The sequence below is a fragment of the Maniola hyperantus genome, chromosome 18 (genome assembly GCF_902806685.2).
Source record: "Maniola hyperantus chromosome 18, iAphHyp1.2, whole genome shotgun sequence".
NCBI classification, from domain to species: Eukaryota; Metazoa; Arthropoda; class Insecta; order Lepidoptera; family Nymphalidae; genus Maniola; species Maniola hyperantus.
The window spans coordinates 2727451-2753628 of record NC_048553.1 but is presented as its reverse complement, the minus strand read 5'-3'; the positions used below and the strand labels follow the sequence as shown (position 1 = coordinate 2753628).

Genomic DNA, 26178 nt, shown 5'->3' with positions numbered 1-26178 from the left:
ATTAAATGTCTTGTATATTCCTAGGTGTCCTGCATTTGGCTCATCGTGATTTTGTGCTAGGACTCTGTGTTTATCTGTGTTTTTTACGCATAGCTTCCATTCTGTCGCTGGGTCTAATTTTCCCCCATATTTTGGGTTGCTTATTCTCCTGTAGAGTTTTCCTTCTTCAATCCGGTAGTCTTGGTCTGTTTCGGGATTGTTCTTTATTTTGCTGAATTTTTGTGTGTACCAGTCTCTGTCTTCGATCGTTGTTGCACAAACTGGGTTCCTTGACAGTTCGTCGGCTATTACGTTTTGTTTCCCTGGTCTGTACACTATATCAAAGTTATACTGTTGTAGCTCCAATGCCCATCTTGCTAACCTGCCTGATGGATTTTTCAGGGTGTTTAACCACCTAAGAGCTTGGTGATCTGTTATCACCGTGAAGTGGTATCCTTCTAGGAACGGTCTCATTTTCCTTATTCCCCATATAACTGCGAGGCATTCCTTTTCTGTAGTTGTATATCTGGTTTCCGGTGGTTGTAATGTTCGGCTCGCGTACATTACTATCTTATGTTCTCCTTCGTTTTCTTGCATAAGTACTGCTCCCAGGCCTGTGTCGCTCGCGTCTGTCTGTAGTATGAATGGTTTGGAGAAGTCTGCTCGTGTCAGTATTGGGTCTTCCATTAATAAGGTTTTTATTCTCTCGAATTGTTTTTGCTGTTCTTCTCCCCAGTCGAACTTTGTGTCTTTCTTTAATAATTTTACCAACGGTGCTGTCACCTCTGCATATTTCGGTATGAACTTCCTATACCATGAAGTCATTCCGATGAATCGTCTGACGTCTTTGGTGTTACTAGGGGCTTTTAGTTCCTTAATTGCCTGGATTTTTCCCTCGTTCATTTTTAGTCCTTCTTTTGTAACTATGTGACCCAGATATTCTACTTGGTGTTTGCAGAACTCGCATTTTTCTTTATTAATTCTTAGGCCTGCTTCTCGAATTCTTCGGAATATTTCCTTTACATGTAATATGTGCTCTTCGAACGTCTTACTACATACTATTATGTCGTCTAAGTACACATATGCGTTTGGTTCTAGTTCTGGGCCTATTACCCTGTCTAGTAGTCTTTGAAATGTTGCGCCGCTCGATTGTAGTCCAAAAGGCATTACTTTGAATTGGAATAGTCCTTTTCCCGGGACTGTGAATGCTGTGAGTGGTTTGCTCGCGTCGTCTAGTTTGACGTTCCAATACCCGTTCTTTAGGTCGAATTTGGAGAAGTATTTTCCCTTGTTCAATTTCTCAAGTGTATTATCTATCTGGGGTAGTGGGTACGCGTCTTTTTCCGTGATTTCGTTCAGTTTTCTGAAGTCTATACAAAATCGATATTCGCCGTTGTCTTTCTTTGCCATGACTATCGGTGAACTGTATGGACTGTCTGATCTTTCTATGATTCCTTCTGCTAACATTTTGTTCACGTGTTCGTTTATTTTCTCTTGCATTTTCGGATTTCTCGGATAGTATTTTTGTTTAATGGGTTCTTTGTGTTTTAATTTTATTTTATGTTTTATCCAGTTGTTTCCTTTTGGGCTTTTATCGGCCTTTTCAAATTCTTCTTGTAATACGTTTTGTAGTTCTTTGTATTGTTTTGTTGTTAGGTTCGTCTCTGTGTCGACCTTGGTTTCTGTTTTTTCTATGTTTGTTTGTTCGCATGTTGTCTCGGTCCAGTTTATTGCGAGTCCTAGTCTGGATAGGAGGTCCATGCCTATGATCATTACCGTCGTCGATGGTAGGTAGATTACTTGGTGTGTTATGGGTCGTCCTTTTATGTCTATTTCCACGTTTAGAGCTGCTTTTGTTTCTATTTTTGATCCGTCTGCCAATTTGATTGTGTTTGTTTTATTTATTGTTCCTTTTACCCTGTCTTTGATGGTGTCCATTATTTCTTTGTTGATGTATGAGTTGGTTGAGCCCGTGTCTATCAATGCTCTGAAAGGTTTTCCGTATATTTTCACGTCTATGAATATTCTATTGTCCTTCTTGTCTTTGGTTTTTGTTGTGTAATTTTCTGTTTTTCCTTTTTCTTTTGCATTGCAACAATCTCGGGTCAGTTTTCCTAGCAGTCCACATCGGGTGCAGAAGATCACTTGCTTCGCTTGGCATTCTCGCCTTGTGTGGTTTCTTCTTCCGCACTTGTAGCAGCATGTCTCTGGATCGTAGTTAGCATGGATTTTTTTTTCTTCTGTCTTGTGTTCCTCCGGTCCTTGGTATTTCGTATAATTGTTGGTATTTCCTGCTCGATTTTCTCTTCTTGTGTATCCGGATCTTCTATATGTGTCCCTGTATCGGTCTACATTTATTCTCTCGTAATCCCCTGTCAGTTGTATTAGTTCCGCCATTGTATTGAAGTCCTTCCTCTTTATGTAGTATTGGTAGTTTGGTTTCATGTTGTCATAAATCCTTTCTAACTGTTCGGTTGGAGTTAATTTCCCGTACCTCCGTATCAGTGTTTGTATCTCGGTTAGGTAGTTTACGAATTTTTCTTGCATTCGTTGTCTTCTGTTGATGATTGTTTCTAATAGATTCCTTTCATAATTACTTGGGTAATAGTAAAGTTTGAAGGCGTTTGTGAAGTCGTCCCAGTTTTCCCAATGTTGTTTATTATTTCGGTACCACTGTGATGCTTTTCCGTGAAGACATCTCGGTATTACTTGTACTATTTTGTTTTTATTGACCCCTAGGGTCTCGGCCAGTTCTTCCACTCTTTCTAGGAATTCTACGGCGTCCCCTGTCGTGTCAAATTGTATTTTCCATCGAGATATTGCTTTGTCGAATTCTTTTATTTCGCTTTCGCTCGACATGTTACTCTCTTGAGATGTTTCGTCCTCGGTCTTGATTATCTGTGCCAACTGTTTGCGTAGTTCCTCTACTGTACTTGTGGTTGGGACTTCGATATTCCTGGTTTCTAATTCTTCGGTCAGTTCTTGTTTGTTAAGTTTGTATATCCAAGCTGTGGGCATGTTTTTGTTCTTGTTCGTTTGTTAGTAATTACTATCTACTTTATTTATACTATCTTGGGTTTTATTGTATTTTCTTACTCGGCTTACTAAGTACTATATCTTGTTAAAAAAAATCTTCTTCCTAGCTATCTGTTTAACTTATTTCTACTATTTTAGAGTTTATTCTACTGTCTACGTTTCTTCTGTTTCCAATTCGCGGACTGTATTATTTATTTATATTTATTAGCGCCTACGCGCTGCTAACGGTTTGCCTTTGGGGCGCTCCCGGTCCCTAATTCTTCCCCTCTGAATTTTCGAGCGCTTTTGTTTATCTCGACGGGATGTCTATCCTTTTTCTTTAAGAATAGGTATCCTGTGTGCGGGTTTCAATTTTCTATTCGCGTGGTTACTTTATTTTTAATACTCCCGGCCAGATATTTACCCTTATGACCAACCCTGAACAACCGGTGAAGCTAGTCGTCCCCTTCGGGGCGGCTAGTGTCTCCAGTGTCTGCGAGTTCCCACTCAGTATCGGCACCCCGATTACGATCAGGCCGAGCTTCCTGAGTGGTCACTAGCTGACTTTGTTGCCAGGGTTTTTTCCAGCGTCCACAGGTACCACCTGGTGTCGGCCCACGATTAAGATCAGGCCGAGCTCCCCAGATAGTCGCGAGTGGACCACTTGGAGGGTTTATATCCGTTTCTAAGTAGTGCCACGAAAAATCTACGGTATTTAAGCGTGCTATGCTTTCTAGATGGTTCGCCCTATACCGGTGACACCACTGCGTACGTTCAGTGCGTGCCTATTTATTTTATGCGGGTTACGGACGTGGCGCGATCTAGCTTTCCGCGTCGCGAAACCCCAAACGGATGGGTTTTTTCGTTGGGCGCCAAATGTAACGTAGTGGAAGGCGCCTGGGCCTCAGCGCGTCTTCACTACCTACATTAAAATAGGGTTCGAACCTATATTCGAGATTTTCCCTACTTTGTGGGGAGATTAGAAATTAAACATTGGTAACACGGACAATAACTATGTTTTATTCCCTTAATAATTAATATACATATTCTATCCTTATCTGCTACCGCACCGGCTCTGAGGGAGCCGGGGAGATTTTCCCCTGGCAGCGGGCAACACTGCCAGGTTTGATTCGCGAACTGTCAGCCGCCGTCGGCTGCTTACGCGGGACGCGGGGTGTGCGCGGAAGGCACTTACGAGGGGACGAGGGGGGAGTGGCGGACGGTGATGCTACGCAAGCCTGGCTTCTGAAGCCGAGGTATGACTAGCACCCCCAGTACCCACGAGAACTGTCTGGTATCGACCCACGATTAAGATCAGGCCGAGCGCCCCAGACAGTCACGAGTGGACTGCCTGTCCGTGGACGGGCTCAGCTATTTATAGCCGGCTGCAGGCAGGCAAGCCGGCGCGGTGACGGTGGTGTGCTAGGCGCGCGCGGGGCGTACGCGCGGCGCGGGTAGCGGGGCAGTGAAGCTTCTCGAAGTTTCTCGCAGCGATGACGCGCGGCCCGTCCCGTTGGCCGCCTCGTTACGTCATCGTTGCAAGCGTATGGAATACTCTCACAATTGTTGGCATACAAAATAAATACCAAAAATACCCACGTAAGTAAAGACACAATACCAGCTTTACGACATCACACAGCATTAACAGATACGTTAAAACTTAAAACACCTCGCAACAACGTTTTTATTGCTATATCAAATTCGCGATCATATTTACGACCGTGTTTTCGATGCTTTTTGCGAAATAACATCACTCACACTGCGTCAACATATTGTATCAAGAATTTCTTTACATTTTCTTTTGACCGATAATTCTGTAGGTAGGCACTCGAAATCGGAGATAAGACCTTAGTATTCAATTCTTCCGAGGATTTATTTATGCTTTTGTATTCGATAACCTCATTTTGCTTGAAGTTAATATATATTTTATTTATTTTTATCATAGAAGTAATTATACTATTATTAACTTAAATCTAAAAAAAAACAACATTAAATTAAAACTAAAATAAATTAAATTAAATCTAATTAATAATAATCTTAATTAATAATTAATCTTAATTAATTACCTTTAATCTCGGGTCCCCGGTTGACTCGATAACTCTTTTCGCAATTTCTTCAAAAAGAGCTCGAGCCCCCGGGCCCCACGGCCCCAAGGTCTCCACACCAAAAGGCACGAATACGAAGCTCCCATCGAGGTTTTCATATTTGCGCCTCTTGGCCTGTTCGGCGCTGATGGCCGCTGCACCCGCCATAGAGGAGGTCGCCTGAATGTGGGATGCAGCTAAAGTGTCTACACAAGTTGCATCCCAAACAAGCGAAGTTAATTGTGTAAATCTAAGCCAAGATCCTTATCATTCCATCTCAGGGACAGCCATAGGCTACTTTTTGTCCCGGAAAATTAAAGACTTCCCACGGATTCAAAAAAAACCTAAATCCTCGCGGGTGAAATCGCGGGCAACATCTATCATTATTTTAATGAAATTTAAATTTATATCCTTCTAGTAAATGGAAGATACTCATAAGACAAGATACTCATAATATAAATTACTAGAATTATACCCTACTGAGTATTTTGTTGAAATTTATTTGAATAGGCCGAATGTTTACAGCTTTCTCCTCTTGTTTAAATCATGAGTAATGGTTTTAATCAAAGCTGTTGATTTTCCCTTGAAGTAAATTTCGCTACATTATTGTATTGTTCTATTTATTTTATAAAGGAATCTTTTTAACTTAGCTTTTTATTTCGCATTGTTTGGCATGACCCGTCTTTTTAATTAGTGAGCTGATGAAGTGGCAATGGGCAGGTCATGCTTGTCGTAGGGGCGATGGCCGTTGGAGCCGAAAGTCCTGAGCCATTATGAACGTGCGAACTGGTGCAGAAATCATTTTTATCAGACCTCTCGCTCGCACTTACAGGCCTTATGGAACTGGAACATGATGCTCTGCTGTACAAACAGTAAAAAAAGATAAGTATAACAGGTTATAAAGAGCGAGCGGAAACAATACAAAATTATCTACCAGCTACTTGCGTCCGAACGGAATCTATTCATCGATAACGACTTCTGCGGCACTCTCACAACCCTATGATTGTGATGATTTATTACTCAGTTCGCACGTTCATAATACCTCAGGTATAAAGTGGAGATCGCATACTAGTAAGCATAGGTGGGGCGCACTAGTATCACCATGAAGAGATTGGAGGTCGAGGAAGACTGCGGACCGGATTTGTTACGCGGTGGCACTCATAAGAGAAAGCCTATCTCCAACAGTGAAAGTCCATAGGATGACAATGATGATGCTGATTGGCCAGCGCTTGGCTGCAATCACAGGTAAGTGATTAATCCAGAAAGCATTACACTAATTTTTCTGCACAACCTGTAAAATTAAAAGAATAAGCGAAAATTTGGGATTGTCACTTTTCCATAAAATTAGATTGTACGTATAAATAGTGACGCAAACTTCGTGCTTATAAATATTTAAAAAGAAGGATTGAGTTCAAACCGAATCCGATTAGAGCTGAAATAAAATGATAATTGAATTAATGAAAAACATAGAAATCCAATTGGAATAATGGATGCCAAACCGTTGAAATCAGCAATCAGGGTCCGCAATTCAATAAATTAAGAGCCTCGAAAATGTCACGCTTTGCGTTAAAGCTTGAAACACACACAGCGCGTAACAGTATTTACTCTGAATAAGTTATCCTCTCTAAAGAATTCAGGCCACGGCGCCCAATGGTCATTCATAGAGATCATATTAGTCAACTGCGTGGGAGATATTATAGTGCACAAATGTGTGCGCAAAAACAACTCAATCTCCATTCCCTCACTCTTTTTTCGTGAACTCTGTGGCACAGGGGTGAAACACTGCCAACCAAAACTTACCTAACTTTTTCTGACTCGACCCGGAAATCGAACTCAAAATATTGTCATCTGCAGTCGAACATGCTTACCACTAGACTAATGAGGCAGACACCTACTACTGAAGTTGTAATAGTTATAGAGGAAAAAACAAGGAACTATTATTAAAGATGAGATTTATTGGAGATGTCTCTCAACAAGTTCAAAGTTTTCATAAAACGTAAACTAATTGAAAAATCCTATTACAATGTAAAGGATTATTTAAATGATAAGCAAGCTTGGGAATGAGTTGCTTAACGACTTTGTGATAGTTCTAATAAGTTTCAATAAATTTGTAAAGTGGTGATAATAAAAAGAATACCCGGCTGAGTTTGTTGTGGGCTCTTCTCAGACCTGGGCGCGTTTGGAACCCTCGTAGCTTTAGTTTTAAGTTTGCGTTATAATTATCACCACTATATTATCTTACAAATCTAACACTATACCAGACAATCAATAAGAGTAATTTATTACCTATTTTGAATAAATCATTTGACTTTGACTTGACTTTGACTTTGAAAAGCGTTTACACGGCTAAGTGCGCATTAGGCTGTACTAAGGCTCGTTCATGGAGAAGTGGGTGGCGGCGCCCGCAGCTATTCCCGCTGCGCTGTCCGCAGTGGCACACGACTCACGAGTAACCCCGCACAAAAACCAACCTACCCCTCACGCACCATGCACACGCCATGGGGTACGCGACTGGCAAAGTTGCGACACACGGGGCAGTATTTACTGCGTACCGCGAGCAATCATCAAAACAAACGCATGACAATGCTTCTGCATGGAACAGCATTTAACTTCGCCGCGCCACGCGCCGCACAACGCACCGCGTTACGCCCCGTGTCTTCCTGAATGAGGCTTAATTTTCAACATTATCGCACGTCTTCATAAGATGCAAAAGCTGAATGAGGCTTAATTACTGTCGATGTCGCGCGCAACCGAAGATGCAAAGCGGATAGAAAGCGTTACCGCACTGACTGCATGGTTCGGTCCCACCGCGTATTGTTTGGTTAAACCCTAATTTCGGAAGGACATTGAGCAAGGGTTAAGTTAAAATATTAACTTACAGGGCGAAATGAGACCGCGAAAAGGGACAAACGGGGTTTTTGGGGACAAATAGCAGTGGAAACTTCTAGTAGACAATTCCAAGCGACGGAATATTTGGAAATGTTTGACGTCCTTGATAACCTTTTTGGTTTAGCGTGCAGCGGTGGGATTTAAACTTTAAACCAGAGATTTCAGGTTCGATTTCCGTTTAGGGAATGATCCAGACATGCCTTAAGTTAGTCAGAAAAAATCAAGATAATAAAAACGGCACCTATAAGACTACTAAAACAACAAAAATTCCTGTATTAATTCAGTACAGTATCAATGTTTACTAACGTTTACACCATTAAATTACCAACTACAGTTTATTCTAGAGTACAGCAGTAAATTATTTGTCATCGATTCACCCACGAAGATACAAAAGCTAAAACTGTTCTGTATACTGCGTTAGAAATTACGCTTTTGCACTATAGTGGACACCGACTGCTTCAGGCAAGTTGGTCGTACACAGGATGTTCCGAGAATTTATTATTTTTACAGCCACCCAGGTTTTGTGCAACGGATTTATTTTGCTGAGCGCGCACCGAAATGGCTGCTTCATGAAAAGGCTTACGATGTATCATAACAGTTAGCTTTTATAAATTTTCGTGATAAATTTAATGGACTGGTTAGTTAGAGATTTACTTTACGAGGATTTACTTTAAGTGGGTATTTACTATAAGTGGATGGAATTGAAAGGTTTCTCTATTATTATTAGGTAGATATATTTTATTTCAGAATTATGGATAGACTAAAAGTCAAAGAGCTAATAAAACTGCGTCCCTACGTGGGTAGTCGATATTGATACTCTAGTGATTTTAGAACTTTTCTCATAAATACATCTTATTTGTTTTTTTTTTTTTTCATGTTTCAACCTATTATAATATTTTTTTTTTTTTTTTTTAATACAATAAAACTTAAAGCTAGCCTTATCTAATTACTATATAAATCATGACCGCGTGGAATGGTGCCAAGAATACTGGCTGCATTTCTGCGCTGGACAGCCAGGCTGATCCGCTGCGCAAAAAATGAGCCAGCCCTTCTGTCACCAGTTGAGGCTATTAATCGCGGTGAAATGTCTCGTAAAAAATTTTTAGCACTAAGACTCCATGGCCCCAGGGTCTCCACGGCAAACGGCACAAAAATGTAACTCTCTATAAGAGAGGCATACTTGCGCCGCTTGCCGTTTTCAGCTGTTTCTGCTGCGGCTCCCGGTCTTGATGCTGTCTTCCTGATATGACACGGGGCCAATGTGTCAACGCAAGTTGCGTCCCACATTAGCGCCCGTCCCCGTTCCCAGGGAACCAGCGTCAATAAATATAATTATAAAATCTTATTTGTGATCTTATGTTACTTTCACTACATTAGTAATACAGTTTTTTACAATAAACTGGCCTACTTACTCGCCAAGGTGAGAACATGAAACGGATGTGGCGTAGACACATGTCTCTTCTTCAGACTATATTATTATATTATTATCTAGACAGAGATGTGACGGTTCTTAAGGGGACTCAGTTCGGTGCTTTCTTCATACAAACGTAGGAGGGAAATTACAACAATATTCGATATTGTACGCACAAAACTAAGAATTATATCGATTTATCTCGTCATTATCTAGGTTTATTGATATATAAAACATTAAAAAAAATATTGATTTAAAAGTTACGAGGCTCAAAAGATTCCTATTTTAACACTAAATTAATGACAACTTTGGGCGTAAATAAATAAGATTAGGGATATGAAAATTCTAAAACAATTTATCATTAGACGTAGTTTATTTATTCATTAGTTGAAATAACTTTACCTTGCAAACATAAATTCAGCAGTTTTTTCTCAAAAATACTTTTCCTAAACCCTTTTCGCGCGCTTGATTTCGGTGAAAATCATCGTGCCTCTCAACTTTCTCGTACAATGTCAAGTGAAAAGCAAACATGTTACCCACGTGCGCTGCCAATTTCGGTCGAGCGTCCTGCGTCACCTTAAACCAAGTCTCTACCTTAACAAAAGATCACAGCTTAAAAAAGTTCCACTCGAAGCCTTCAAGTACTTGACGCACGTTTTGTTGACAAGTGCGTTTTGGGGGATTTGTGTGGTGTTGCACTGGTGATGCATATTGCTTGCTTGGATGGCTGGCTTTTCCTGCATGTTTAGCAGTGGGACGGTGCATGTCGCATGCTGTATATTGCACCATACAGATTGGCTGTTTCAGCGGATTATAGCAAATGAAGCTTTTGGTTTCTTGTATATCATGCACTTCCGCAATACAACATTTTACATTATCTATTTATTCAAAGAGCACCTGTATATGGGTATAATATTAAAGGAGCAAGCGATCGAGCGATAAGGGGAGATATAAGCGATTTTATTCAGCTCTCAGCGGCTGATTTATATCTTTATTGTGAGCAGTCGCTTATAAGACGAGGCTCGGTGAGTGAGCCACACTAGTTAGGTGTGCTGTTTGAGCCTTAGGAATTTTAATGGTATTCCGTTAGACTTTAGGGTCTATCCTCTTAATAATACTGTGTTTGTTTACCGTATCGTACTTACTATCTGTTTGATGCCTTTAGCTTCATCCGCGCGGATTTAGAGTGTGAAATCCCGTGGGAACTCTTTAATTTTCCGGGATAAAAGCCTATGTCCTTCGCCGGGGTGTAAGCTAACTCTGTACCAAATTTCATCAAAATCGGTTAAACTATTGGGCCGTGAAAAGCTAGGAGACAGACAGACAGACACACTTTCGCATTTATAATATCAGTATGGATGGATGGATTTTAAATAAATTATTTAACTATTGATTATTGACTATTGACACCTGCACCTATTTGAAAAAAATCTTTCACCAATTGAAACTATTCCAGATCACTTCCAGATGGTCTTAGGCTATGTATTTACATTGTTCAACTCAGGCGGAGTCGGGGCGGGCCGCTAGTATTCTATAAAGTATTATAAGTACAACAAGAAAATTGAGTTTTTCTGTTTTGTGATAATTAGTTTTTTATAATGAGTTGGATTCAGGGAAAACTAATTTAGAATAAGCTTTAAGATGCAGTAAATTGGTTTTTTCCCGATTTCTAATTAAGTAGTAGGTAAGTTATACCTATCTGGATCCTCTAATTTAAATCTTATTAATACTTTTGATAGTGATCAGTCAGTCAGTAAAGCAACACTGATCAATTAAAATTTATTTTCAATTCAAATAGGCGAAAGGTCAATTCAAAAACGTAGTACCGTCTGTAAGGGAGATTATCTTTTAAATTCTATATTAAGTATACGAGTATACGGCTCAAAAAATCCGAATGCGAATTCGTGACGGGTCGACTTATCTGTCCGTCTGTCTATCACAGTCAATTACGTGGAAAGGTTTAAGCTCTTATGATAATAAATGATAGCCCGTACTGAATCGCATTCAACTCTCGTTTTTTCGGGTCGAAAGTGTTAATAGAATGGGGCTCTTTTTTGTTTTATTCTGCTTCGCTTTACAGTTTTTTATCGTTCATGAGTTCATGAATTTTAGATTTAAAGGCTAAATGTTAGTGTACGCTACTTAACGTAACGTAAAAGTCACGAGGTTTGACAGCTCTAAATTAAATTTAAAACTGGGGCCGATTCTCTTGTACACAATCTCTAAACTAAACTAAATTAACAGGTCTAAAACTAGTGCTTTCCATTTCCGCAAGCAACATAATGAAAGGAATAGCGATAGATTTAGACGTGTCATTTCAGTTTAGTTTAGAAATTGTGTACAACGGAATTAGCACGGAACAGAAAAAATTAGCCACATTGTCAAACTGTGTCTGTCCTTTTCATAGTACGTTAGTAAGAAGAGGATGCGCATACTCTAAAATATAAGTGTGCTCAGCATGTGCTCAGAATCAATACCATACGTCCTATGTACTAAAATTTACAATTATTATTTAATCTTATAGTCATCGAGTCCTAATAGCTTTTGTTCTTGTTGCACCGGCAGGCTTCTGTACTGGTATTACACTGGCCATCTACTTAACTATTACTGCGGTACATATTCATTGCACTGGGCCAGCGTGGCAGACTATGGCCTAAGCCCTTCACAATCTGAAAGGAAACCCCATCCTCAGTAGTAGCTGCAGGTGACAAGGAGATCATGATGATGATTATGTATAAAAAGACAAACTGACTGACTGACTGACTGACATAATAACAGCGCTGGGACTAGGAACTTGGCATATATAGTACGCGAAAGGTCGAGATAGCAATCACCGTGAGGACACCCCGCACATCCACACAGTGCGGGATAGCGCGGGTGACATGCGGCTGTGCGGGGTGTCCCCCGCCTCATACCCGTATATAGGTAAGTTTTCCATAGCTCTATCCCGCTAAGGAAGAATTTTAATGAATGAGATCCGATCAAAACTAGAACGACAGCTAGTTTGTGATAATTTGACTTATAGTACAATAATTAATTAATTTTGAGCGTCATCAAATCCTAATAGCTTTTGTTCTTGTTGCACGGCAGGCTTCTGTCCTGGTATGGTCCCGGTATTACACTGACCATCTATTACTATGGTACATATTCATCTAGCTATGGGCCGATGACATCGGCGAAAGGGTACATTCTTATTGGTTACCTATTGGTTCTTATGATTGACGACCTCCCTGGGGTAGTGATGAGCGCTGTGGCCTTATTAGTGGGAGGGCCCGGGTTCCATTTTTGGCAGGGGAAATTTTGAATTTTATAATTTCCAAATTTTCTCTGGTCTGGCAAAGCCATGCCACCAAGCGATTTAGAGTTCTGGTACGATGCCATGTGGAAACCAAACGGGTAGGTATGTGATTAATAAAAACTGCCATACGCAGGGACGCCACACGGTGAAGCATGAACTGCTCCATATAAGTAAAATGTTCGTGATGTTTTGAATCCGTGCCTCGTCCGCGCCTCGTAAGTGGCACGGCTAGCGTCCGCCACGTGTTTGCATTAATCATCCCTTAATCGTGGTACGAGTATGTACCCGATATCTACATTATAGTACGTCGTTAAACCACTAACCACACCGTTGTTTGATCTCATTCCACCCTCCTTTTTCTACAACCGCACCGCACGCCACCGCAATCAATTCCACCCTCACCACCTGGATTTCTGGAGCACTTCGACCGCCCGTTGTGCCAGATCCTTTTTGCCAGAAGGAAGCAACTCCCTTCGGCGGTGTTCTCTTTAGATTACAATATGGGGTTATTCAAGGGGCGGACCAACAAATTCCTAAAAGCTGGCAATGCATCGGCGGTTTCTCTGGTGCTGCAAATGTTCACTTAACATCAGGTGACCCGCCTGCTCGTTTGCTCGCTATCTCTATTTAAAAAAAAAAACGAAATAAGCTTAAAATCATTAGTATGGGTTCTGCAGATACTTATGCAAAACTAACTGCTTTTACAAGGAGCCAAAGTGGAACCAACCGGTACTCTGTCCTTATTATCAGATCGATCTCAGTCTGATTAATAGCAGCTCAGGCTATCACGATTGCGTTTCACTAATTAATTGGACGGTGTTTAGCCTCCCTCAGGCTCCGATATCTTCATTTAAAAAGCCTTAGGACGACTAAATTGCGGAAAATTACGGCAAGATAGTTTGGCTAAGTATCTACTCTATTTTACAGCGATCTCCAATTCTATTTTCGGATTCAATCCTTTGTAATCTATACTAATATTATAAATGTGAAAGTGTGTCTGTCTGTCTGCTAGCTTTTCACGGCCAAACAGTTTAACCGATTTTGATGAAATTTGGTACAGAGGTATGTAGCTTACATCCCAGGCAAAGACATAGGCTACTTTTTAAAATCCTCCCGGAAAATCAAAGAGTTCTCACGGGATTTTTAAAGGTCCATCTCATCCGAAGTCGCGGGTATCCGCTAGTGTATTATAAGAAGAAGTCTTACACCTCTACAACATCTTTAATTTTAATGAATAGTATGATAAGAAGCGGTGATTGGTTGGTTTTTGATAATTCAAAGATAATATCCCGGATATAAACTTTTCGGAGTTGTGTCATATGTGCGTTTTGAGAAATTAAATATTACTTTTTAACGGAAAACATCGTGAGAAAACCTCTATGTCTGAGTTCTCCATAAAGTTCTCAAAGGTCTGTGAGGTCTGCTAATTCAACTTTGGCCAGCCACATGAGTAGGTGGTGGTGGACTATGGCCTAAGCCCTTCTCATTGTAACAAAAGCCCCGTGCTCAATAGTGGGCCGGCGATGTGTTGATCATGATCACGATGATAGGTAGGTACATGTTTCCTAAACAGGATTTCCCAACGAAACGAAAGGCCAACTAACTACAATCTTCCTACTTTAATCGTTCCAACAAATACTATTAACATAATCCCACGCCAAATTAAAATCTAAACAGCGAATTAATTTGTTTGCCGACTGTACCTATATACGAAACGCACACAACACCCACACTGGTGCAAATATTTATCTAGCTTCATCATCATCATGATCAACCTGTCGCCGGCTCACACACGGTTTGGCCATAGTATACCACGCTGGCCCTGTGCGGATTGGTAGACTTCACACACCTTTGACAACATTATGGAGAACTCTCAGGCATGCAGGTTTCCTCACGTTGTTTTCCTTCACCGTTAAAGCAAGTTATATTTAATTACCTAAAACCATCGATAAAAATGACACTAGCTGATGCCCGCGACTTCGTACGCGTGGATTTAGGTTTTTAAAAATCCTGTGGGAATTCTTAAATTTTCCGGGATAAAAAGTAGCCTTCCCCGGGTTGCAAATTTCGTCAAAATCGATTGAACGGTTGAGCCGTGAAAAGCAAGCAGACAGACAGACAGACACACTTTCGCATTTATAATATTATAGTATGGAGTATGGATGGGAAAGTGTGTTTGTTTGTTTGTCCCTAATTATTGGCTTGATTTTTAGTTGAAAGGATGAAGAGTAACATAGGAAAATCAAAGAGTTTCCACGGGATTTTTAAAAACCTAAACCCACGCCGACACACCTTCGCATTTATAATTATATAGTATGGATGATAATTATGTCCAAGCGAACAAAATTTTTCACGGTTTTGGAACCAAATAAATCAGCGCAACCTCTTAGATACTAAATGAACGACTCGTTTGAAATCCAGACGTCACTGAGATTGCATTGGTGCTACAGCACCAATGAGTCGGTGCCATTTTGTTTGTTCAATGGCCCTGTCCATACCATAACTCTGAAAAGTCAGAGGTGCGTGCCCGGGCTAGAACCCACGACCTCTGATTAGAAGGCGGACGTCCTAACCAACTAGGCTATCACGTACAGCTTATCTAACTTGCTTAGGTATAAATTAATAAAAATTAGGTAGTTAAGGTGTTAAGCCCACTTGTTGTTCCTTTACTTTCTTTCATTTTTAGGGTTCCGTACCTCAAAAGGAAAAACGGAACCCTTATAGGATCACTTTGTTGTCTGTCTGTCTGTCCGTCTGTCTGTCAAGAAACCTACAGGGTACTTCCCGTTGACCTAGAATCATGAAATTTGGCAGGTAGGTAGATCTTATAGCTGACATGAACCCTCATTGCGCGAGCCTGACTCGCACTTGGCCGGTTTTTAATTTCTTTACTTGCAAAATGTCCACTGCTGGACTTAGGTCTTTTGTAAGGACTTCCACACGGTCTTGGGCCGCTTGAATTCCAGCGCAGTGGCTCCCAGCGTCTCGTTTGATATCGTCTGTCAATGGCATAATTTACATCTAAATATATTATTATACCTAAAAGTGACTGACTGATCTATCAATTTACAGCTCAAACATGGCTCAAACTATACTGGACAGATCGGGCTGAAATGCGGCATGCAGGGCATAGACATCCACTCGGATAGGATTTTTGAAAATTCAACCCCCTAGGGGTTTGAAATTTGTGTAGTCCACGCGGACGAAGTCACCGGCATATGCTAGTTTTTTTTTTTAATTTATAGACTAGCGTTTGGCTGCAATAAGACTGGTGGTGGTGGTTGTGGCTATAAGACAATAGAGTAAGGATTAAAAGTCTTGAGGTTTTTTTTAAAAAAAAAACAAGTAAACTGTAATAAAATTCACAAACAAAATAATAAACGCGGGTTATCGACCTTTCAGCGAATCAACGCCCTATGGAATCCCCAAAAGAGACCAACAAGGACCTCATCGCGTTCAAAAACCTTCAACTTTTTATCGTAACGAATTCAAATTAAGACGTTAAGCGACCTAAGCGTTGCTAATGAGCCACAATTCGCTCTTAATTTTGCATAAGAAACGCAGAATCGCGTGGGCAGAGGAATTAAATTTCGGACCCTCGATAAAAATTTAAATGCGCGTTTATATAAAGGGACTGAGCATGTATTTATTATAATTATTTTTACTGCTGCTTCTTCTTTATTCATATTATTAAATTTTTTTAAGCTTTAGATATACTTAACATGAATAAACCCTCAGAACAAATACCTGTAGAAGTAGCCCTAATGTGACTCTAAAGGTATGATTCCGAACCACGCTGCACGCAGCAGTGCTGCCGCAACATTGCTGTCACCTGCTGTCACAGTGCTGTCGCGGCACTACTGGTCCCCATACCATCTTTATAAGCTTACATGACATTAGGTACGCCTTCTCCATAAACGTGACACTGGCGAAACACTCTGTGCCCAGCTGGCACACCTAAAAGCCAATAATTGGGAATTGAATTGAATTGACATTAGGTACATTCCGAGCTTTGCAGCAATGTTCCGCTACATTGCTGCCGCGACATTGCTGCCTAGCTCGGAATGTAATGTCATGTAAGCTTATAGAGATTGTATGGGGACCAATGTAGTGCCGCGACAGGACTGTGACAGCTGGTGACAGGACTGTTGCGGCAGCACTGCTGCGTGCAGCGTGGTTCAGAATCATATCTTTACTGTTAAAGCGATATGGCTAAATGCATTTAAGCTCTTATTAGAACGTGACAAAATTATTATTTTTTGTCCTTATCACCGTGGCCGGAGAGAGGGACAGACAGATATACAAACAGACAGACAACAAAGTGATCCTATAAGGGTTACTTTTTTCTTTTGAGAAACCCTAAAGGTATAGTACGCGACAGGTTGAGATGGCAATCGGGGTATGGGGCGGGGGACGGTCTGCACGCCCGCGCTCGATCCCGATTACCATCTCGACCTGTCACGTACTCATCATCATCATCAACCGATAGACGTCCACTGCTGGACATAGGTCTCTTGTAGGGACTTCCACACGCCACTGTCTTGCGCCGCCTGAAACCTGCGACTCGTCTGATGCCGTCCGTCCACCTAGTGGGGGGTCTTCCAACGCTGCGTCTTCCGGTGCGAGGTCGCCATTCCAGCACCTTCACGTACTATAGGTAAGGTATCCTATCTCTGAATTAAACATTGATGCCTTGATTTACCTACTAAGAAATAAATTCTAGATAAGTATTTAAAATTTAAATATTATAAACTTATTTCTTAAGGAAGTCTTTTGTCGCGATAATATTTCGGAAAAATATTCTTATACTTGTACCAACGCTTTGGAACAATAAATGATTTATTTATTTATATATGCACCATAAAGTCGACGTATTATGTACGTCAATAAAATGTTTGAACGACTTAAAATCGCTATAGTTTAATTTATTCGCGTGTATTCGTTTCGGAGTTTTAATTAAGCCGTCTTGTTGTCCTGATTAAGTATTTGTTTGTTTTGTCACAAAGTGGGAGTTTATCGCCAAGACTAGTCACAATCAAAAATAACTCTTATGCTTTACAAAATAAAGTAAAATTTACAATGTAACTGCCATAGTGTAATTATCAACAAGCAAATGAAATTGAGCAAATAAGACATTGTTAGGGTTCCGTACCGCGAAAGGCAAAAACGGAACCCTAGGATAACTTTGTGGTCTGTCTGTCTGTGCGTCTGTCCGTTGTGTCTGTCAAGAAACCTATCTAGGGTACTTCCCGTTGACCTAGAATCATGAAAGGCAGGTAGACGTACCTAGGTCTTTTAACACAAGTAAAGCAAAAAATCCAATCCGCACTTGGCCAGCGTGGTGGACTATGGCCAAACCCTTCTCATACTGAGAGGAGATCCGTGCTCTGTGGTTATGATGACGATTAAAGAAAAGAATCCGAAAACCGTGACTTTGTGTTACATCACAAAAAAAAGTGTTCGCGAAACATTTAATTTACTAAATCACATATAGATGGCGCAGTCATTCGTTAACTTGCAGTGTTCTTCATAAATGTACATTGCGATAAGGCTCTCTTGGCACTTGAATAACATTGACAGGGGTGCTGTTGGAGAACAAAGGTGTACCTAGAATATTCAAACAAGAACAAAGGGGACACTTGACGACAACGCCAAAAGAGCCTTGTCGCACTGTATAACCTTGTACGATGGTACGGAACCCTTCTTGTGAAAGTCCGACTCGCAATTGAGTGTTTTTTTTAAATACCCGTTTTTATGTTCGATCCAAATAATTTAAGGAAGCTGGAACATTGTACTGCGTGGGATTTTCATCTTGTTAACAAAAATAAGGCTTTTTGTAATTAAAATTCAGATTTTAGCCGGTGAGGGGGTGGCAGGAACTGTTTATTAAAATTTAAACTTAGTAAAGTACCAGCTGATGCCCGCGGTTTCGCCCGCGTGGATTTAGGTTTTTAATAATCCCGTGGGAACTCTTTGATTTTCCGGGATAAAAAGTAGCCTATGTCCTTCCCCGGGATGTAAGTTAACTCTGTACCAAATTTCATCAAAATCGGTTGAACTGTTGGGCCGTGAAAAGTTTTATGTTAGCCTGAAATCTAAATTATACAAAGTGTACCTGCAGACTTCCTCGATCGATCTATCCAAAGTATCCAATAGGATTCTGGCCTGTCCGCTCCAACGGCGATGAATCAACGCATTCCTGTTCACATTGCATCCACCAAAGCCGTTCTGTGTACTTAGTTACTACTTAGTATGAGAAAGTTTACATGTCACCAACGAAGCTTATTTATAATTTTTATGAAAGCCTGAAATCTAAATTATACAAAATGTACCTGCAGACTTCCTCAATCGATCTATCCAAAGTATCCAATAGGATTCTGGCCTGTCCGCTCCAACGGCGGTGAATCAACGCATTCCTGTTCACATTGCATCCACCAAAGCCGTTCTGTGTACTTAGTTACTACTTAGTATGAGAAAGTTTACATGTCACCAACGAAGCATATTTATAGTTTTTATGGAAGCCTGAAAACAAAATTAGACAAAGTGTACCTGCAGACTTCCTCGATCGGTGTATCCAAAGTATCCAATAGGATTCCGGCCTGTCCGCTCCAACGGCGATGAATCAACGCATTCCTGTTCACATTGCATCCACCAAAGCCGTTCTGTGTACTTAGTTACTACTTAGTATGAGAAAGTTTACATATCACCAATGAAGAAGGTACCTATTTATAATTTTTATAAAAGCCTGAAATCTAAAGTATACAAAGTGTACCTGCAGACTTCCTCAATCGATCTATCCAAAGTATCCAATAGGATTCCGGCCTGTCCGCTCCAACGGCGATGAATCAACGCATTCCTGTTCACATTGCATCCACCAAAGCCGTTCTGTGTACTTAGTTACTACTTAGTATGAGAAAGTTTACATGTCACCAACGAAGCATATTTATAGTTTTTATGGAAGCCTGAAAACAAAATTAGACAAAGTGTACCTGCAGACTTCCTCGATCGGTGTATCCAAAGTATCCAATAGGATTCCGGCCTGTCCGCTCCAACGGCGATGAATCAACGCATTCCTGTTCACATTGCATCCATTAAAGCCGTTCTGTGTACTTAGTTACTTACTTAGTATGAGAAAGTTTACATATCACCAATGAAGAAGGTACCTATTTATAATTTTTATAAAAGCCTGAAATCTAAAGTATACAAAGTGTACCTGCAGACTTCCTCAATCGATCTATCCAAAGTATCCAATAGGATTCCGGCCTGTCCGCTCCAACGGCGATGAATCAACGCATTCCTGTTCACATTGCATCCACCAAAGCCGTTCTGTGTACTTAGTTACTACTTAGTATGAGAAAGTTTACATATCACCAATGAAGAAGGTACCTATTTATAATTTTTATAAAAGCCTGAAATCTAAAGTATACAAAGTGTACCTGCAGACTTCCTCAATCGATCTATCCAAAGTATCCAATAGGATTCCGGCCTGTCCGCTCCAACGGCGATGAATCAACGCATTCCTGTTCACATTGCATCCACCAAAGCCGTTCTGTGTACTTAGTTACTACTTAGTATGAGAAAGTTTACATATCACCAATGAAGAAGGTACCTATTTATAATTTTTATAAAAGCCTGAAATCTAAAGTATACAAAGTGTACCTGCAGACTTCCTCAATCGATCTATCCAAAGTATCCAATAGGATTCTGGCCTGTCCGCTCCAACGGCGATGAATCAACGCATTCCTGTTCACATTGCATCCACCAAAGCCGTTCTGTGTACTTAGTTACTACTTAGTATGAGAAAGTTTACATTTCATCAACGAAGCTTATTTATAATTTTATGTTAGCCTGAAATCTAAATTATACAAAGTGTACCTGCAGACTTCCTCAATCGATCTATCCAAAGTATCCAATAGGATTCCGGCCTGTCCGCTCCAACGGCGATGAATCAACGCATTCCTGTTCACATTGCATCCACCAAAGCCGTTCTGTGTACTTAGTTACTACTTAGTATGAGAAAGTTTACATTTCATCAACGAAGCTTATTTATAATTTTATGTTAGCCTGAAATCTAAATTATACAAAGTGTACCTGCAGACTTCCTCAATCGATCTATCCAAAGTATCCAATAGGATTCCGGCCTGTCCGCTCCAACGGCGATGAATCAACGCATTCCTGTTCACATTGCATCCACCAAAGCCGTTCTGTGTACTTAGTTACTACTTAGTATGAGAAAGTTTACATGTCACCAACGAAGCTTATTTATAATTTTTATGAAAGCCTGAAATCTAAATTATACAAAATGTACCTGCAGACTTCCTCAATCGGTCTATCCAAAGTAACCAATAGGATTCCGGCCTGTCCGCTCCAACGGCGGTGAATCAACGCATTCCTGTTCACATTGCATCCACCAAAGCCGTTCTGTGTACTTAGTTACTACTTAGTATGAGAAAGTTTACATGTCACCAACGAAGCATATTTATAGTTTTTATGGAAGCCTGAAATCAAAATTAGACAAAGTGTACCTGCAGACTTCCTCGATCGGTCTATCCAAAGTATCCAATAGGATTCCGGCCTGTCATTTCACATTCAGTTCACATTGCATCCACCAAAGCCGTTCTGTGTACTTAGTTACTTACTTAGTATGAGAAAGTTTACATGTAATCAACGAAGTAGGTATTTATAATTTTTATGACAGTTTTTAGGGTTCCGTACCAAAAACGGAACCCTTATAGGATCACTTTGTTGTCTGTCTGTCTATCTGTCTGTCTGTCGGTCTGTCAAGAACCCTATAGGGTACTTCCCGTTGAATCATGAAATTTGACAGGTAGGTTGGTCTTATAGCAGACATAAGGGAAAAATCTGAAAACCGTGAATTTAGGGTTACATCACACAAAAAAAAAATGTGGTCTAATAATTAGTATTATCAATTTTCGTAGTAATATAATTATATCAAGTGGGGTATCATATGAAAGGGCTTTTACCCATGCATTCTAAAACAGAGTTTTATTTATTTTTATGCATCATAGTTTTTGAATTATCGTGCAAAATGTCGAAAAAATACGACTGTAGTACGGAACCCTCGGTGCGCGAGCCTGACTCGCATTTGGCCGGTTTTTATAATGTTTTTAAAATTATTCAACAACGATGAATCTCGTGATAGAATACGAAGGTTGAAATACACTAGCGTTAGACTAAAATGGACCTAAGGTAGCCTAGATTAAAGTCGAAAATTCAGAAGGCATAGCCGATTTTAATTTCGCAAAGTTTCCGCTTGGAGCACTGGCTGTAGCTATACGGATGAACTTCAGCTTTAAACAAAGGCTTTTAAGGTCCATTTTACTTTAACGCTGAAGTGTTTTGACGCTCGAATTCTATCAATCTTGGTGAAATGTAAAATCTTATACTAACCCTTGCTCTCGTTTGCTAATCATTCAGGTATTTTACTTAGCAAATGGCCGGGCGGTCTTCGGATCCATCAGTGTAATTAAACGCGGTAATGTAGGTATCAATAAAATCTAGATACTATATAATGCTAGTCACTAGACATTTCGGCGTCTCTGATGAGGCAAATTTTCCAGTAGGTACTTACCCGTTTTGGTTTGAATTAGTTAAGGTAATAAAGTTTTGTCACAGGTTTTAGCGTTTAAATTATCGTTGAGGGATTTCCATTATACATGTAGATGAAACCGGCTTTACTTACGTATTTAGTCGACTTTAGCCCGACTACTTTCTCCTGCCATACTCTTGCCAGGTTAGCCCGTTTCCACCGTCGAAATAGCACAGCGGGTTACGAAGCTGAAGGTGGCAATGGGCAGGGCACTTAGTCGGTACCAAAAACCGATAGACGTTCATCTATTATCATCCAAAAGACGTCCACTGCCGGACATAATTTCTAGTAGGGAATTCCTAGGTCCTTGTCTAAATCAAATGGCTTTTTGACTGAAAAAATTAGCACAGAAAATCATACAAATCAAAACAAAAATAACAATAATACGAATTATCAATATCGTCTAACGTTCGACATACTCGTAATTATAGACGAAGACGAAATTAGTACGTATACAGGGTGTAACCAGAACGCTAGCAAAAACTTAGCGTTATTGTTATACCTACTACCTAAACACAATCCAATACTAATAAGTCAGATGTTTTATTTGCAATAGGTATATATCGGGAACTTTTACAAAATATAGGATATTTTTTTATTTATTTTTTCGCCTTTTTTGTGGTATCATACATTATTTATTATTATTTATTATTATACCATAATATTATACCATATTATTAGTAATCATCAGTACTATCACCTGTCTTCGTTTTTGCCAGCGTTCTGGTTACATCCTGTACCTGTGATGTTAACAACTGTGTTACAACTTCCTCGAGGCTCTGATTAATTCGCTGTTAAAGGAGTATCTACTGTACCTACTTATCTAAATGTATAGGTACTCCAGTCTCCACAGTCTTATGTTTTGAGGTTTAGTCAAACAAAACGCGTGACGGAATTCTCCTATTCGGGAGGTCAGATTTTTAATCCCGGGCACCAACCTCTAAGTTACAATGTTTTCCTTCACCGTTATAACAAGTGATATTTAATTATTACTAACGCACATAACCCCGAAAAGTTCCCGGGATCGAACCCCCGACCTCTGATTCTTCTAATCAGAGGTCGGCGGACGTCCTAACGACTAGGCTATCACAGCTTGCCAGCATGGATACAGCCTTTCTGCAGTGATCAAATTGACTTTATGCAGTGCTGCTTGGTATAATATGCCCAGGTATATCTCACCGCTGCAATTGGGGTCCCAGGGTGCTGGAATGGTGACCTCGCATTGGAAAACGCAGTGTTGGAAGACCCCTCACTAGGTGAACGACGATATCAGATTAGTCGCAGGGAGCCGCTGGATTCCGTGGCGTGTGGAAGTCCCTACAAGGGATGATGATGATAACGATGATATGCCCAGGCCTTTATGCGGAAGCTGTCTTTCAGCTGTGTGAGCACAAATGCATTAACCATCGTATATACAGCGAGCACGCTAAGTACTATCCTATTAGATATCAAGTGATACACCTATAACTAGTCTTAATAACGGTTCAGATTAATATAATAGTTAGTTGAAAATCTATAGTAGTTAACTAACATAATAATTATGTAGGATATAAATATTTTAAATATAAACTAGGAAATACAATCACTACCCCTACTATAAATGCGAAAGTGTGTTTGTTTGTTGGTATATTGGTTTGTTAGTTTGTCCTTCAATCACGTCGCAACGGAGCAACGGATCGACGAGTTTTTTTACATGGGTATATTTTAAGACCTGGAGAGTGCTATAGACTTTTTTATTGCGGAAAATCAAAAAGTTCCCACGGGATTTGTAAAACCTAAATGCGCACGAAGTCGCGGGCATCAGCTAGTGTTTAGTATTGTAGTATTCATAATACTTAAAGAATTTGTTTAAAACTCAAATGTAACCCTACAAACAGCTGATCGCTGAAATCGCGTAAAAAAAAAACATCTGTGAATATACAATGAATCAAAAGCTTAATTTGCTGTAATCCGCTGAAACAGATGAAATCTGTATGGTGCAACATGCAGCATGCGATATGCACCGCCCGCCCTCCCACTGCTGAACATGCAGGAAAAGCCAGCCACCAAGCAAGCAATACGCACCACTACGCCTCACCACACTAATCCCAAATCATCATCCCAAGTCTGCATCTCCTGAGGATGCTCCGATGTCGGAGCGAAACGTAAGTGTATTTTGGGATTTTTGTGGTGCTGTATTGGGATTTTTGTCGTATTGCTTGCTTGGTGGCTGGCTTTTCCAGCATGTTTAGCAGTGGGAGGGCTATAGCGGTGGCAGCTTATCTTCGTGGTGGTGGTGCGTAGTTCTTGCTTAGTGGCCGGCTTTTCCAGCATGTTTAGCAGTGGGAGGGCTATAGCGGTGGCGGCTTATCTTCGTGGTGGTGGTGCGTAGTTCTTGCTTAGTGGCCGGCTTTTCCAACATGTTTAGCAGTGGGAGGGCTAGCGGTGGCGGCTATTCTTCGTTCGCTAATTGGCCAATTATAAAGTGTACAATGGTACCCAACAGGGGTGTTACGGATATCCGCATCCGCATCCACAAATGCGGTACATTCGCATTAATTCAGACATCCGCATCCGCGGATGTGAACTTCTAATAATCCGCATCCGCATCCACGGATGTCAAAATATTGGCATCCGCAACAACCCTGGTTTAGACGGCTTAGTCAAACCTCTGGTAGACACTAGGCAATAACATATACTTGGTAATGTACATCGACCGTTAGAAGAGAGATAGCCATCGATGGAGATAGCAAATTTGTAGAGTGTTGTCGCTGTCGTTAAGACCGACAAAACGTCATAAAGGTATGAGAGACAGAGACAACGCTCTACAAAGCCGAAATGTCATTCTAAAGGCCGATGTACATTACTTTCTGCAGCGTACTGTACCATCCTAACTCAGCTGTGGTATTAGTCTAATCCGGTATGCTTTTAACGGATTACAGACGGTCAGATGGCAATCTCTGTTTACTGGTGACTAGTTAATCAGAAACTAAATGGACTTGTTGTGTAAACTGGTGAACTGTTCAATGTCTGATGTCTGAAATAAAGAGGACATAGGTCATAAACGATTTTAGGGTACCCAAAGGGTTGACACCCTGGTTACAGAGGCCTTCGGGACCCTATTACTAAGCCTCCGCTGTCCGTCCGTCCTTTCGTCCGTCTGTCTGTCTGTCAGTGGGTTAAGTATCTCGTGAAGGTAAAGAGTTGAAATAATCACAATGTATCTATATTTTTTGCCGCTCAACAAAAAATAAAAATTTCAAAATGGTCGCCATGAAAATAAAATAAAAATGCGGGACACTTCACCGCGATTAATAGCCTCATCTGGCTCATTTTTTGCGCAACGGATCAGCCTAGCTGCCCAGCGCGGAAATACAGACAGTATTCTTGGCACCATTACATGCGGGCATGATTAGAAACTAATAAGTATTTAAAATATTAGTATACTATCTAAATACCTACGTAAAGTATAGAATTATGGATGTTTACGTTAGGTATATTAAAATTAACATAACACTATGAGAATAGGTACCTACAACTACATGTAATGTAGCTCGCTGTACTTACAGTCTTGCTAGTTCGATTATCGATTCTATTCGAACGAGCGATGCATTGATAACGGTAATCCAAATCGAGCTAAATTTATACGATGTCGCCTCGCGGCTTCCGAGAGCGTCGACGATTTATTAACGCGCCGCTTGAAGGACATTACAATTTTGTACCACTTCAGGTTCTAGCTTTAATAGAGAACTGTATTTTCTTGAGGTTTTTAGAGTATTTATTTAATAGGAAGCCAATATACAAAGATTTCTTTTACCTATATCTAAATTAAAAGTAAAAAAAAGACAACATTAAATTAACTATAAAACCTCATCGAGACCACCGCAGCGAGGGATTGTACCCAAGATGCTGG

General features: G+C 40.4%; 1 protein-coding gene across 1 annotated transcript in view; it reads right to left on the bottom strand.

Annotated features, from left to right (window-relative positions):
• Positions 1–4361: 4361 nt before the first annotated feature.
• LOC117990385 (uncharacterized) overlaps positions 4362–26178 on the bottom strand; it is a 75051-nt gene continuing 53234 nt past the window's right edge. The window contains exon 15 of the mRNA XM_034977819.2: positions 4362–4550. Coding sequence (XP_034833710.2) covers positions 4362–4550 — 189 coding nt within the window. The remainder of the gene's footprint in view (positions 4551–26178) is intronic.